This window comes from Fundulus heteroclitus, chromosome 1 (assembly GCF_011125445.2).
Source record: "Fundulus heteroclitus isolate FHET01 chromosome 1, MU-UCD_Fhet_4.1, whole genome shotgun sequence".
Classification (NCBI taxonomy): Eukaryota; Metazoa; Chordata; class Actinopteri; order Cyprinodontiformes; family Fundulidae; genus Fundulus; species Fundulus heteroclitus.
The window spans coordinates 12,259,808-12,275,272 of NC_046361.1; the positions used below are offsets into that span (position 1 = coordinate 12,259,808).

General features: G+C 38.7%; 1 protein-coding gene across 1 annotated transcript in view; it reads left to right on the forward strand.

The window, feature by feature from the left end:
* sema3h (sema domain, immunoglobulin domain (Ig), short basic domain, secreted, (semaphorin) 3H) overlaps positions 1–15,465 on the forward strand; it is a 73,842-nt gene that overhangs the window by 22,218 nt on the left and 36,159 nt on the right. The window contains exon 2 of the mRNA XM_012866769.3: positions 9,193–9,347. Within this exon, the coding sequence (XP_012722223.2) occupies positions 9,193–9,347 (155 nt within the window). The remainder of the gene's footprint in view (positions 1–9,192; positions 9,348–15,465) is intronic.

Consider the following 15,465-nt stretch of genomic DNA (forward strand, 5'->3'; position numbering starts at 1 on the left):
TTTAGGGAAACCTTAATTGATGTATAATTTGGATAACCTATTAATCATTTAATTTTCAGTTGGATTGATATCTACTGCCTATGCCAAGGCATTAGATATCACATTTTCTGGCTGTTTAACAAATAAAACATTTGTGTAAACAACTTTGTACATTCTATAGTTACAGATGCCCTTAATTAATCCTAAATTTGGACTCAGAAACCCAATCCTGGCGTTTTGAATCACTAGTATTGGAGTAGTTGACTCAACATCTCTCCTGTTGCTCCAGTTTTGAAGCATTAATCAGCTGAAAAGCGTCACTCTTGAATGTGCCAGCAAGTGTTGTTTGTGGTTTGAAAACAGACACTGAAAGCACTTGAAGTGCTTTTCGCAAACTTTTTGTGCTTTTTTTCTTGAGACGCTGGTGAAAGAGCTGCATTCAGAACCACCACTTTTGTTGAACCTTTGTTCAGCATTTAAAAACCAGGCCCCATACAAAGACTCTACTTTCTAACCCTGAAAGCAAGTAAGGCGAGGCACCATACTGTAGAGAAGTCTCTAAAAACGAGGTGGGGGGTGCATTAGTTCCCAAGTAACCTCAGTAATGTAAAACTGTTACAGAGGAGATGACTGAATTTAGTGCTTTAGATGCTCGACCTATTGGTGTGGTGAAGGACGTGCTGTTTTTAATGTGGCGCCTGAGCTGGATACAAAAAGATCACCTTTACATGCAGGGTATATGATCAGGTTTGACAGTTTTCACTACAGATGTAGAATAGAAAGATCCTTCATTTCCCACAGTGGGGGAAATTCAAGTGTACCAGCAGCAAAGAACAAATTTAAAACATAAGAAAAAAGATGGTGCTCAGAGGTTTGCCCCATGTCTCTGCTTAGCCTCAAGGCTGTGCTACTTACCCAACAGTTTTGTGAATTTCATACTGCAGGGAATACAAGCAAGCAAATGGCAAGATACAAAACCCCATGGTAGTTTTAAAAAAAAGTTCACGTCCGTTTCACTTTACATTTAGCTTTTTTTTTTTTTACATTTTTAAAAATCACAGAATAGAAAAAAAAGTGACAGCTGATAAAGAAATTATAAGCTCTGGCTGCTTCACTTACACGCTTCAGCTGGCTGAGCACAAGGGACTCCTCTGACAGCGCGGCTTTGCAAACGAAGTGGCGAAGGAGAGAAGGGAACTTGTTCATTTCAAGCTCTTTGAACTTCTGTAGGGCTAACTATTGAGGTTTCAGTCGTATAAATTTACTAGCCGGTTTATTAGGTACATCTAGCTAGTGTTGGGTCGGGCCCCCATTGGATCCCAAAACTGACTTATTTCTGTTTAACAGATTTAACAAAACGCAAACACGCCTCAGAGATTTGGGTCCATATTGACGTGACACGATGGCGTCAGACAGTTGCTGGGGATTTGTCGGCTGCCCATCCATAATGTGAACCTTTTGTTCCACCACATTTCAAAGGTGCTCTATTAGATCCATATCTGCTGACTGTAAAGGCCTTTGGAGTGCAGAGAGCTCACTGTCATGTTCAAGAAACCAGTTTGGGATTATTTAAGGTTTCTGCGAGGTGTGTTATACTGCTGGAAGCAGCCAGCTGAACTAAAGTACTTTTAAACCAACACATGGTTGATGGTGTGCCCACCGTTGCTGTCAAGACAGCAGGTATTGGAAAGTCCGTGTTTCCAAATATCAAATCTTAATTGACTAGTACTAATAAAAAAATGTAATCTTCATCAGCACATCTCTAGTTGAAGTCCTTAAAATAAAGGTCAGACTCAGCAGATCAGACCTTTGAAGAAACTCATTTCAAATGTAATCGAAACATTTCAGAAATGTCCAAATGGGTTGTCTTTCCTGAACTGTGTGTATTTTTTTTTTATATTTGTTTTCTTTTCAGCAAATCTGAACCATATAATTATAAAAAATAACTAAATTTGGAAACTATGTAGGTTTTCCTTTTTTTAAATGAATTGTTTGGAAAAATGTTCCATTTTGTTTTGTATTTGAGGTAATTTAAATCTAAACTAAGTAAAAGGAGAAAGAAAAAAAAAGCCCAGAATGTGTTGAAGCTATTGTGTTGCTGATGCACCCTGTGGGATTAATGAAACCCAGATCAGTATGAGACCAAACAATTTACCTCCCTGACGCTTGCAGAATAACAACAAAATACCCAGCGAGATTGCATGCTGAGCTAAGTATATGTTTCTATTATTTTCTTTTGGACTAAACAACTCTTTTTTTCCCTGCTGTTTCTCTGTTGCTGATTATTTCTCCGTTTCCAGTGAGTCATGTTTTTCTCGCCTCTTTTTTTTTTTTTTTTAACTTATTTTCTTTCTACCCATCCATCTCTTTTGTATATTGGCCAACTTTCAGCATGTTGAAGTGCTTCTAATTTCTGTCTACCGCATCGATCTTTCTCCTTTCTCACCCTTTCTTGTCCTAGTAATATTTCTTTTTCTCCCTCTCTTACTTTACCACACTGTTTCCTCCACCCTAATTTTTCATCTTGTCATCAAGGAATTTTGTCCATCTTATTGCTTATTTTTAAGCTGCCTTTAATCGATCTTCTTTTCCCTCATCCTATCACTGGCTGTTTTTATTTGGTTATTGCACTATGGTTTTCCATCTTCTTCTCCAAACCTCCTTTCTTGTTTGCCTCCACTTATTCCTCAATCTGTCCTTATGTCCATCATTTGCCCCTCCGTGTCGTCAAAACATGATTACCTCCTCCACCCTTATCGACCCGATCTCACCCAATCCCCTGTTTTTTCCCCCCTCTTCCCTCTTCTTCCCCTCACCCTCATCATTATCCGTCATTATTTATTAATTTCGTCCACCAGGATTACTTTCAGCCTGTGCGCCTCCTCCTGCCCCCCCACTTCCCTCTCTCATCTGTCCATCATCATCCCTTGTTTTGACATTTTTCCCATTCTCATCTCGTAGCTGTCTTCGCCCATCAGCCCGGTTTCATCTCATTGTCACTTTGCCTTTCCATTTTTCTCATCTTTCCCTCCAGCTGTTCATCTCCCCGTTGACCTTCTCCTCCTCTCCTCCCAGTTATCCACTTGGTTTTTCTCCCCTCATACGTTTATTCGGCCATCTTCATCGTTTTACAGCGCAGCAATCAAGGTCTTTCTTTATTCCTTGCATTTTAATTACGTTTGACCTACTTTAATCTTTTGGAGCTTTTTAGTGTTGAAATGAAAGAGCCAGTGCTTTTGTTCTGTAGTCTTACCTGTTCGTATTCAAAACAGCGGCGTCTCTCGCATGATAAGTTAAGTGGGGCACAAAAACTCAACATCTATTAGCAGCAACAATTTTTTTTTTTTTTGTGATGCATACAACCGGACTTTGCTCAATTTAAAAATCAAACAGATAAGTTAGCATACACAAACACACTAGAAATGCCATTTTATATAAGCTAAATGTAATAAAATTTTTATACATAAAGTTACAAATAAAGGCTCACTAACAATAGGTCGAAAAGATTGACATGAGTCCTTCAGCGAGCTAGCAAGACCAACCAACACTAGATGGTCGCACACTTTCTGGCACAAACATAACGTGTGCAGTTCAAGTATTTTGATTGGACGATCCCAGCGTGGGGCCTCAGGGTTTGTGCCCCATGGCTGTCTACTGAGAGCGTGTTGGCCATGCGCCCTATGATTTCAAATGTTCATCATACAAACGTTGGTGGGCCGGCCCCAATAACAAGACGCCTCAAGAGGATTTAGCCCACTGAGCTTGTCAGTTTTCTGGCAGACTTCGATATATAGACACAAATGTTTCTAACAGAATTTTATTGTTTAGGGAATCTGTCTTTTTTTACAATATTACTCTATAAAGAACAATCCTGTCCCGCTGATTATTACGAGCATAGAGCTCCACAGCGACAGACCCCACTGGCCCCAATAACAAGACGCCTCAAGAGGATTTAGCCTACTGAGCTTGTCAGTTTTCTGTCAGACTTCGATATATAGACACAAATGTTTCTAACAGAATTTTATTGTTTAGGGAATCTGTCTTTTTTTTACATTACTCTATAAAGAACAATCCTGTCCCACTGATTATTACGAGCATAGAGCTCCACAGCGACACCTGCTGTGGCCAGACTCCACTGGCCCCAATTCCAGAGATGCCACAGATTCAAAGATAGATACATTAATTCATTAATTTAATTTAATCACGTTCAACAAATGTCATCTCAACGTACTTTGAGACAAACGGGACCAATTCTTATCCGGAAACACAGAAATGTTTTCTAAAATCTGTCCAAAACAATCCATAATTTACACTCAAATTCAGGTATATACAGATTGAGTTACAACACGGTGCAGTCAAATTAAGTTTATAATGCCATCTGGTAAAACATCACCTAACATTTGATTGCAGTGAGTCATTGGCTCCATTCGAATAAGACTTTTGGGTAAGGAGTCTTTAGCCAAAGTGGAAGTGCATCAGCGGTCGCCATGATAAGGGCTGTCCGAATAGTGCAGTTAGTAAGGAAGGAGGTAGGATGCTTCCTCTCATAGCTTCTTTAGCACAGGAACCGTACGATGAGCTAATGAGCTATAAGAAATCCCACTATCCATTGGGTGACATGATGTATCAGCACAGCCCACCTCAGGGAAATAAACGAAAATGTCCTGAGAAGACGTTTTTGTTGTTCATTTTCAGAAAAAAAAGAGAGAAAATGTTGTAGTAGCTCCTTAAATCAGGAAAGAGACATGGTTAATCAAGGAACACAGAGCAAAATGCATAACCTGTTAAAAGAAAGAAATTTACAAAACTTAATTCTACTCCCAACTTTGTAACATGTTTTAAAAGTAGATTTTAAATCCATCATTACAACAAATTATTTATAATCCTGTAGCAGTTAGAGTAATTTCCCAGTCGCTATGATATCTGGATCTCTATTTAAAGATAAAAAACCTAAACCCACTTTTGCCAGTATAGATGTACAAGCACAAGTAACATAACCGGGCTGAAGCTCTTAACTAACGGCTAGATCTGAAACATGTCCCTTATTTTTGCACATAGTATATAAATGTTATCTTGATACATATGAACAGCTACACAAGGTTGACAAGTTTTGTGAAAAAAATTGTGATATATGAACTAATGAGCATAGGACCTAATGTTGAACCCTGAGGTACACCAATATTTCTGTCAACCATTTTATATAGAAAATTGTGTCATCTTTGAACATTTTTTAAATCTCTCGGATAGGATTTTAATTATCATATTTTGTTAGTCAAAAAATTAAAGATTGCTATCTTGACAATAAGGAGATCAGAGTTAACATAATCAAAGTCTATTTGCAAGTCACGGATCTTCCCAAAGGCTGCTTGCACATAATTCTCATTTCACTCAGCATCCCTACTGGAACATTTAAACAAGATTAAAATGTTTATTTTACGTGGAATTTCAAAGTGTGATCATGTGAAGTACTAAATTTGCAATTTGTGTGTCCTATCTTATTTACTTATTCCTTTGCATTAATTAATAATATTGTTTTGTGCCAATTCTTATGTCACCTTCTTGTTGAGGCTTAGCGGTCTAAATCTTAGCTGTTCAAATATGAAACATGAGTGTGCTTATATTTTCATGACTGAGGATGATGCCACCCAAGAACTGTAAAGAAAAGTCACATGGGCCCTCAGCATGTAGCCTTTTAATTAGAGCCAGTTGTGAAAACTTGTCATTTTGATGAATCTTAAAAGGATAAAAACAAATCACACCCAATTTAAGTTAATCTTCTTGATTTTATTCTTTAGTTATCTGTTCCCACAAATGAACAGAAGAAGAAAGAGCTACAAAAATTAACTTAACAGCTTGATATTAACTTTTCATGCCATTTTCAGCAAAAGGCAGGAGAAAATCCTCATTACAGGAGTTACAGACTTAAACCTTCCTAACAGATTAGGAAGGTTTATTTGATTCAATTCTTTATGTTGTGAACAGAACATAGTGAGCTGCTTTCTTGCACTTGAAATAAGATAAATTGTTCCTTTTTTAAGTGCAAAAATCTTATTCCATTGACAAATAGTCCTATTTACCTGCTCAAATCAAGGAAAAATACATTCATTTCAAGAAAAAAAAATCTTATTTTTAGGTCTATTTTTGAAGTGAATAAGGCCGTTTGTACATTTGCTCAAAATGTAACTTGCTGATGTAAAAATATTTTTTGCGCTGCGTAAACATTCAGAATATTACTCATTGTCTTTACGTTATCAACATGTATTGCCGTCAACAGGTTTTATTTTTTGTTACACCTGATGGTTTCAGAATGTCAAATATGTTGTAACAGACAAACATAACCTGAGTAAATTTAAAAGATATGTTCACAAATAATGATTTCACTTGTTAAGGGGGAAAAGCCACCAAAACCAATCTAGCTCTGTGTATCTAATTTGATGATCTGAAACGTTTAAAGTGTGACATAAACCTAAAACAGAAGCACCTCCAGATCGTCAGAATATATGGACATTTATTCCTGCTGTTTGTATAATCTTCATTTAAAAAAAAAAAAAAAAAAGCCAAAACAAAAGAACAGGAAACGTAAGACCTGCCTTTCACATTTGTCATCATGGTTGTTTGGTATCAGGACCATTTAAATAGTCTTGTAGGCACCTGATGACACAACTAGTCAGTTTAGACGCTACAAAAAGGCTCCAGGTGACTCTGACCTCTCTCTCACCCCAATCTGTCGCTTGGCATGTCTACATCTACCCCTGCGTGGGATTCTCAGTGTGTCATCACTTCATGCTCTTCCTCCACCTCCTTCCCACTCCTCTCTCCCTGTCAGCTATGTCTTTTTTCAGATTTTTCATCTCTTTTGTGTTTCCCCATTTTCCCTAGCTGTTTTTTTTTTTTTATTAACGCTATACACTGCAGCACAGTGCAATAAAATCTAGTACAATAAAAAAAAAACTGATACAGCGGCTGGTTGGAGGCACTGAGGCTCACTCAGCTTTTGATTAAACGTTACACTTCCTCCTTCTCTATTACCTGTTATGTAATTTCATAGGCTTCACTGTTGGAGCAAGAACTGTAAAGAAGTTTGAAAGCGCCTCATGTGTAACTCGGTTCGGCGGACGCTGGATTTAAAAGGTCTCACAGGAACTGCTCGTGCCCAAAATCCAGACTGTTGTGATATATTAAAGGAGATTAACTCAATTATATTATGCATGACACACTTCAGAGCACAGTGTCAGTTCAGATTTACCGGCCTGATGAAACAAACTGTGTGTTTCAGCGGTGTTATCCATCACAGGCGCCACATGACCGCCCACCGCCGCCAGAGTCCAAAAACTAAACCTCCATTTTTTTTTTTTTTTAGGATAGAAATGAGCTGAGTTTGCTGCTGCTGTGGAAGGTGATAAATCACGAAGTTAAGCAGTTATGCTCACCGAGCGTATGTAAATTAGTCGCTGGAGCTTAAAGGCAGAAGCCCTGAAAAGCAATAATGGTCACTTTAGTCCACTTTAAAAACTGGGAACTGTTCCTTTTGTTAATCTAGGAGCCAGGTTGACAAAACAGAATATGTTCAGAGTAATTTACTGATCGAGTGCACCAATTAATTATTTTTTTTTAAATAAACACATTTCATAAGCTGCCTGTACTTCTGTGAGCTGTATGGAGCTGTGAAGCCATGTCTGCTACTGCTATGACGCTGCTACCGTTTACCGTTTCATGCCAGCTTCCATCCCCTGAAGGAAACTTGGCAGCTACAGTTTGAGGGATGAGGCTAAACAGGCGGACGTGCCATTAGCGTCCTTGCTCATGATATCCAACCATCTTCCCCGCCATAGCTCTCATAGTTTACATAGTGCGACAGAGTAATCACTTCTTAAAAATGTAATCAGAGCAGTCATCGCTGGTAATTTCAGAATCGGTTGTTCTCAGACACCGTGTCTGGGGATGTAGCACATGTACAGCATGCCAACGTGTAATTATGTTTGTTCATGAAAGATACGCTTCAGCTTTTTGGTTTAGTGCAGGTGTGGGAAAGTTTGTGTCTGGATGTTAATCTGATCATTCCTATAACAATATTTACTGTCATAGCCTGTTGTCTGGCACTGTTTCTTTTCCTAACTTTCATTTCATTTTGTAAATCGTACTTAGGCTTTTATATGTTTTTTATTCACATTGGTGTTTCTACTAACGTACATTATTTTGAATGAAAACAGTATTTTTGTTACTTAAAAATAGAAACGCAACGATCAGAGGCTTTGTGAAAGATTTCTGAGAGTCGTTTTATAAAACTTTAACATGCCCATACCAATTTTAGCTGACACCAATTTCTACACAAAAAATTGCTAACAGGATTAACGATCAAAATATTGCTGTGAGTAGTCATTTCTTAGGAGGAGTGGCAATCATAAAATGTGTGTGAAAAAGAAAATGTTGTAATACATGCTGTAATTATTATTTTAAAATACAAATAACATGACTACAGAACTGAAGTTTTAATGTCCTTTGCATTATATAGGGGACTAGCAATATTACCATTGGTAACTATTGATTTACATACAGACTGATGTTAACAAAGAACGTGAAATCTTGTCTTAAGTGTGAGGTTTCCAAAAGGCTGCCGTCCCCTCCAAATCCAGCATGTTCCTTCACAAACAGAAACAACAAATCAGAGCGATTTAGCAGAGAAAAACTCTTTTCCTGTTATCTCCTGAAGTCCCATTTGTTGTTTAAAAATTAAAGTAGTTTCCTATCTTCAAACTTTTTGTGCGTGCAACAACTTAATTTTAAGCACTTCCTACATAACAAAATTTGTCATTGCATTGCTTCTTTTGAAACGCTTAGTTGGATTGTCTTTGGAGTATTATTTTTTCAGCGTTGGATTTCCTTAGAGGAACCGTGACTTTCATCGTCTTCATGCTAAGCTAAGACTTTACTCTTAGCTTTGAAGACATTTCCTGATGTTTAAATGTGATTGAACAGGCTAACCAAGCCTGACTTCCAGTGTCTTTGTTTAGGATAAACTGGAATGGGACATAATAGTTTTAAAAGCCCAGAAAAACCATGCTGTTTTTTTTTTCTTTGACCTCTTTCAGTCTTGTACCTTAAGATGAGATGTCCACAGACCTCTAGAGTTTGGAGCGTACTGGTTTTACACACTTTGCTTTCTCTGCTTACCCTTTATGCCATTTCTTCTTCTTTTTCCCTTCTCCACATCAGAGCTGATTCAAAATGGCCGGCTGCTGACGCTGCCCTTGGAAGCAGGAGACCTCCAGTCCATGCTGCCCGATGAAGACAGGAGGCGTCTATATGTGGCCATGAAAGATAATCTTCTCTCTACAAGTCTGGATGATATAACACAGAACCCACGCAAGGTAGGAAGTGGAAAACACATGCACATGGCAACATACCAGGAAAGGCAAGACAAGCATTTAGCCCTATTGTGTTCTTGTTGATGTGCACACGTATGGCTTGAAATACTAAATGTGTTCAACATAAACAGAGACAAATAACGGCAGATTCAGAAATCTGATGACCGTCTCACTTGGTGGAAGTCACCACTGACAGTATGAGAGGAAAGACACACCCTTCTGACTTATATCCCCTCATAGACCCGTATCTGTCCTGGAGCCTATAATCCATTTACACGAATGCATATCGTTCCTTGGACCTTGATTTCTAGCAAGTTCATTTATTACTGAAATGCATTTCATTTAGCAGTGAAAAAGTTGATGAGAACTGGAAAAATAAAAAACAAAAACCTTTGTTGACTTTTAATCTGTTTAGAAAAAGAAAATTGAAGCATTTAATGTGTTGATGCTTTAGACAAATTTTATGGATGCAATTAATCACAATAAAGATCAGCTGTCTCCGTTTCATTAGTGATTAAAGTACTGTTTCTGAAAGCCATGTGGAGTTTAATCTGTTATTTGCTGAGGACACGTTGAAGCTAACTGTGATCAAGCCAAACCATTGATAAACAATGTGTTGCCCATAGAGTTTGGAGACTGCCTTATTAAATTTGATTAAAGTTTTTCACAACTATATCGAAACATGTTCCCTGGATCACATTTCCACACCTTTCAAATGTGCTACTCCATCAGACCTGGTCATCTTGATCGAAGCAAGACCAACATAAAGCGCTTTAATGAAACCACAGTACAGTTTTAGGCTTACTTCTAATTTCTGAATGCCTGGTATTTTCTGTATTCTGGCAGCAAAACTTTCAAACTTTTAATCATTCTGTTCAAATCCACATTTTTTCCCAATATTTTGCCCGTCTACATATTTATCAGCAGACCTGTGGACGGACATCAGTGAAAGAGGACAGGGGAGTGACCTGTTATAAGGACATATTCAACCAGGAATCCCATTGCCACTGAATATTTAATATATTTTTTAGTCCTCATTCTTCAGTGGTCAGGTTTTCCTGCACTGCAGTGCATGGTTTTGAGTTACTGTCGCTTGTGTCCATGCTGTAAATGTTAAATTTTTGCTAAATTTTGTCTTTATGGCAAAATTGCATAGCCATACTGTTAACGTCCGTTAAAAAGACAGAGATCGTGAGTATGGCTAAAGCAGTGCTGGGCTAAAGTTTTTTTGTGAAACCTTTGCAGCCTGTTGTTTCTTTAAGATTGTTTACCTTCAGTTTTTTATAGCGCTCAGACACAGAAACATTGTCAATGTTGTTTCCAGCATTAAAAAAGTAAAGTGAGTGAATGATTTATTTGTGCATCTGTAAAGTACTTTTTACAAGCAGAGTCACAAAGCACTGTTCAGAGTAAAACATCAATATCTACGCAAAAAACAAAGAAATCTGAGCATTAAAGCTAAGATACAAATTATGTAAGAGAAAGATACACAAGAAAGCAGAAACAGGAAACTCATAATGCCAGTGCAAAAACCCAAGGTAAATGCCTGACTAAAGTAATGGCTTGTTTAAAAAAAAAAATGAAAATGAAAACAAAGAATCAGCCAAACACAACTGTGGAGAAAGGTTATTCTACAGCCTGGGGCCACAACCTGAGAGACTTAATCTGCATCAGTTATCCGTCTTGTGTGGGGAATAAATAAGAAATGTTGATTTTATGAGAAACTGAATATTAACTTAAAAGACCAGAGATCTGTTCTGGTGTCTGGTTATTCACTCCTTTATAGTGGAGGGCTAATATTTTAACATCGGTTCTGAACTCAACAGGAATCCTGTGTAAAGAACATAAAGCGGTGTTTAATAACCTGCACACATCATCCTCTATGACTTTTTGACGTTCTAGTAACCAATGTATTAATGGTCTAAAGGCGAAGAAACAAACATAATGAAAAAAATTTTCTGTTTAAGTAGATGGCCCAACAGGTCTGAGTCTTGCAATGACTGAAAGAAGCAAAGCTCTGGGGTTCAGGTCTGAATCAGAAGTTATAAAAACTGGACTTGGTAGAGATACAAAATGGGGACAATTTTAGCCAAATATCTAAGTATGTTCTATAATCATTGCCTCTGTTTAACTGGAATCAAAAAAAGGTCAAATCATACGGTCAATATTTTGTGTGAATTAAGCAATTGGTCAGTTGACCTCTACTTTTAAGCTCCAGGTATTTAAATCACACAATAAACACCAAAAACTGAGTTTAAAAAAAAAAATCAGCTTTTGTTATAAAAAAATAAATAAATAAATGTTCATGTGGAAAAATTTAAAAATACATGAGAACCTCTGAGTTTTGTACCATACAGTGTTACATACAGTAGTAGTGTATTGGTGTGGACATGACCCGGATCCCTGAGGCAACGAGCGTACCCTTTTTTAAAAAAACCAGCTGATCCAGTTCCCATGCTGCGGGCGCTGGTGCAACCAAAACTCATCAGGCATGGCCGTGGATAATAATCACACTCTCACACAACATCCAATTCTCAATAATTTCAGCAAAATTCATATTCATAGAAATGTGTGCATGGTGGGAAATCATTCCTAGAGTATATAAAAAAAAAAGCTGTCAGAGATTTGAGGTAGACAGTATCCTGTTTCACACCTTAACACCACATCCAAAGAGCCAGACAGACACGTTAACGGCTGACTGAGTCGAGAGGGTCATGGCAAGGACAGCGCCGGTGCTGCCTGTTCGTAACCGTCGGCCCGTCGGATCAGATCAATATCCTCATCAGTCAGACGTGAAGGCAAGCCGTCCAAGGGCCAAACAGGTAGGCAAGCAGGCAAACCGCCTCTGAAGCGGACAGACACACTCCGGTTATTCCGGCCCGCCACCCACTGTGCCCGGCGCTCCGCCAGCGAAAGGAGAGAGAGAGATTTATTTTCATGCGGGCTTTTACATTTTACATTTCCAGATATAGCATTGATAGCGCTATATTCTCCATTCTCTGTGAGTTTTCCATTCTAGCGCCCAGAGCTGTTTAACATTTTCTGGGCTCCTTAAACAAAACTTTCAAATAACGTGCGTGTCTGCGGTTCAAAAGACTTAATAAAGCAGATTTTGGCAAACAGATCTCTGTTAGCTGTTGCCCTTAGACACATTTAACTTTCACGAGGCTACAATAAAACACAAATAAAAACCTCAAGGCATTGTCTTTGTGAGAGTCTACAGCTGGCAGCCACCATCACACAGGAAAGGTCACCACGGGTTTGATTGTGTTTTTGTGGCTTTTTGTTTTCAAACTTCTCCTTTCATCGCCCCCCCCCCCCCACACACTCTCTGGTTTCGCCGCAGAACTTTTAACATTTTCAACACATCTCAGTTTTATGCCATTTGATTTATTAGCCTTCGCTCGTCCCGCATGTGGTTTTGGTTGACAAACCAGCATGCTTTCCACAGTGGGGTAAATTCCCATTAACCGCTGCCTTCACCTGGTGGCACTCTTCCTGCGGTGGTCCGTGTTCCTGTCAGTGTGTGGTACTGGAGATTAGGCCCAGTGCGGTCACTAATCTAATCTGATCATCTTGGCTCCGCAGCGGGCTCTGCGGGGATGACTGCATCGGGGAAAGATTACAGGACGTTCTCAAATTGTTCCCCAGAACCGCCAGTATTTGTCACTAATGACTTTATTTAAGTGTGTGTCACATGTTGTGCACGGGGAAGCGACTCCGTGTCGCTTAGCGTTCGGACCACCAGTCATTACCAACCAGATCGTGTTCCTTCAATTATTAATTACTGTGAATAGAACCTTTAGATTCGCAAATTGTGGTTTTTAATCGTTGTTTTTTTTTTTTGCTTTTGCTCCTTTTCTTCAGAGCAGCTTTAGCTTTTTCTGTGGTATGTAGTGATAAATGCAGACATTCACTCATATCACTTCTATCTCACCCTCACGACTCTGGTCTCGAAGGGAATGACTGAGTCGGGGAAGCAGTTAGATTAGTCATGTAGATGCCATTGGATACTGAGCCTCACCTCTTTCTCTCTTTACTTGCGCATTATCTGGAGCTGTTTTGATTTCAGCAAAGAGTCAGAAAAAAAAACACCTTTTACACTGATTCAGTTTACATTAAAAATTGATGTTTGATCTGATTAGGTTGTGAGATGTATGCTGCTTTGATTGCGTTATTGGTGAAGTCAGAATTTTTCCTTGGTACATTTTTCATGGATGATAATCTTACCTGAGCCCAGGGTGAGCTCATCCTTCTAACCTCCACCCCCACACGTAAAAACACACACGTTAGTAGAGTCAGAGCAAGCAATCAGAGTTAGACAAACTCTGATTTTTCATTCACCCACAGGGACTATAACTATCTCTTCTCGCCCTAGACCTAAAACCCTGAAACTGAATCCTCTCCACAAGTTCTGGATCATTGACAGTGCCTTGAACAGGCATTGAACCTTATGAAATCTTACATCACAGACACACGCTTCAATACCTTTTATCAGAATTTTATGCTAGACCAACACAATCATTGTGAAGGGGAAGACAATAATACTTAGTTTTGAAAGGTCTTTTACAAAAAAGAAAATGAAAAATGCCGAGACATTTGTATCATGCTCCCTTTACTCTGCTGTCCCTGAAGGCCTGAAAGGTTCATTGGAGAATATCAACAAACAGACAATATCATCAAGACCAAAGCAGCAGACAGGTCAGAGAAAATGTTGTTGAGAAGTTCAACGCTGAGTTAGGTTATTAAATAATATCCCAAGCACAACAGCTTCCAGGATTGCATAAAACAGAAGCAAAGCACACAGCTGTTGTGTAGCGTGGAGGAAGGTGGTTAGTCTGAGCCGATGGGAAGGTGGAAGGAGCCAAATACAGAGAAAGCCTGGAAATCAACCTAAAAACGACATTAAACTGAGGTGGTGTCCTTTCATCTGGGAAAAATAAATGCTTAAACACAATCAACTGAATGATCAGAGCATCAAGAGCAAATTATTTATTTGCTGAACATTCCATCCCATACCATCTTTATTTATAAATGCTTAAAAACAGACGACACCTGAGAGAAAGTGCTGTACATTGCTAGAAACTAAAACACATCCATTAAAAAGCAAAAAAAAAAAAAAAGACAATGCATAAAAACACTTAAAGAAACAATAAAACCAATTTAAAACAAAAACTCTAGGTAGTGCTAAAATCCAAAGAATAAATGTTTTAAGCCGGGTTTTAAGGGTAGGCAGAGCAGGAGCCTCTCTTATGTGCAGGGGCAGGTTATTCCACAGTTCAGGACCAACAATAGAAAAGGCCCTGCTCCTTCTGAGCTTCCTCTTAGACCTCGGTACCTCCAGGAGACGCAGTTCAGCTGACCTGAAGAAGCTCAGAGAGGTACGGTGGAGCCAGGTCTTTCAAACACTTAAAAATGAAAACAAGAATTTTAAAATTAACTGTAATATGTACTGGGAGCCAATGGAGTGAGGCCAGAATAGGGGTAATATGCTCTGTCTTTGGAGGACCTGTTAAAAGACAAGCAGCAGCGCTTTGAACCAGCTGTAGACGAGAAAGCAAAGACTGATTCATTCCAACATAGAGTCCGTTACAGTAATCCAGGCAGGATGATATAAAAGCATGGATTATTGTTTCAAGTAGCTGTCTTGACAGAAAGGATTTCCATTTGGTCAGCTGCCTTAAGTGATAAAAACATGATCTAACAACTGCTCTGATCTGACCATCCACCTTAAAATCACTGTCTAACTTAAAATCCAAATCAATAAAACTTGGTTTAAAAAATGCTGTCAGGGGTCCCAAATCAACAGTACTAGGGTCACAGGAGTGACTCAATCCAACCAGTATTACCTCAGTTTTCCTATTGTTAAAATCAAAACATAAAAGGTTGCTTCTACAAGGTATTGGCACAGGGGGTCTGAATACAAATACATGCCACACTTCAGATTTTTCTAACCTTTTAAGACTATGCATCATTTTCCTCACATCTATCACATCCAAATCCAAATAAAATAGATCAATGTTTGTTGTTACAGCGTGACAAAATGTGAAAACGCTTAATGGGGCATAGAATATGTCTGAGAAGCACTGCAGCTTCAATCCCTGCAAAAAGAGTTCCCACG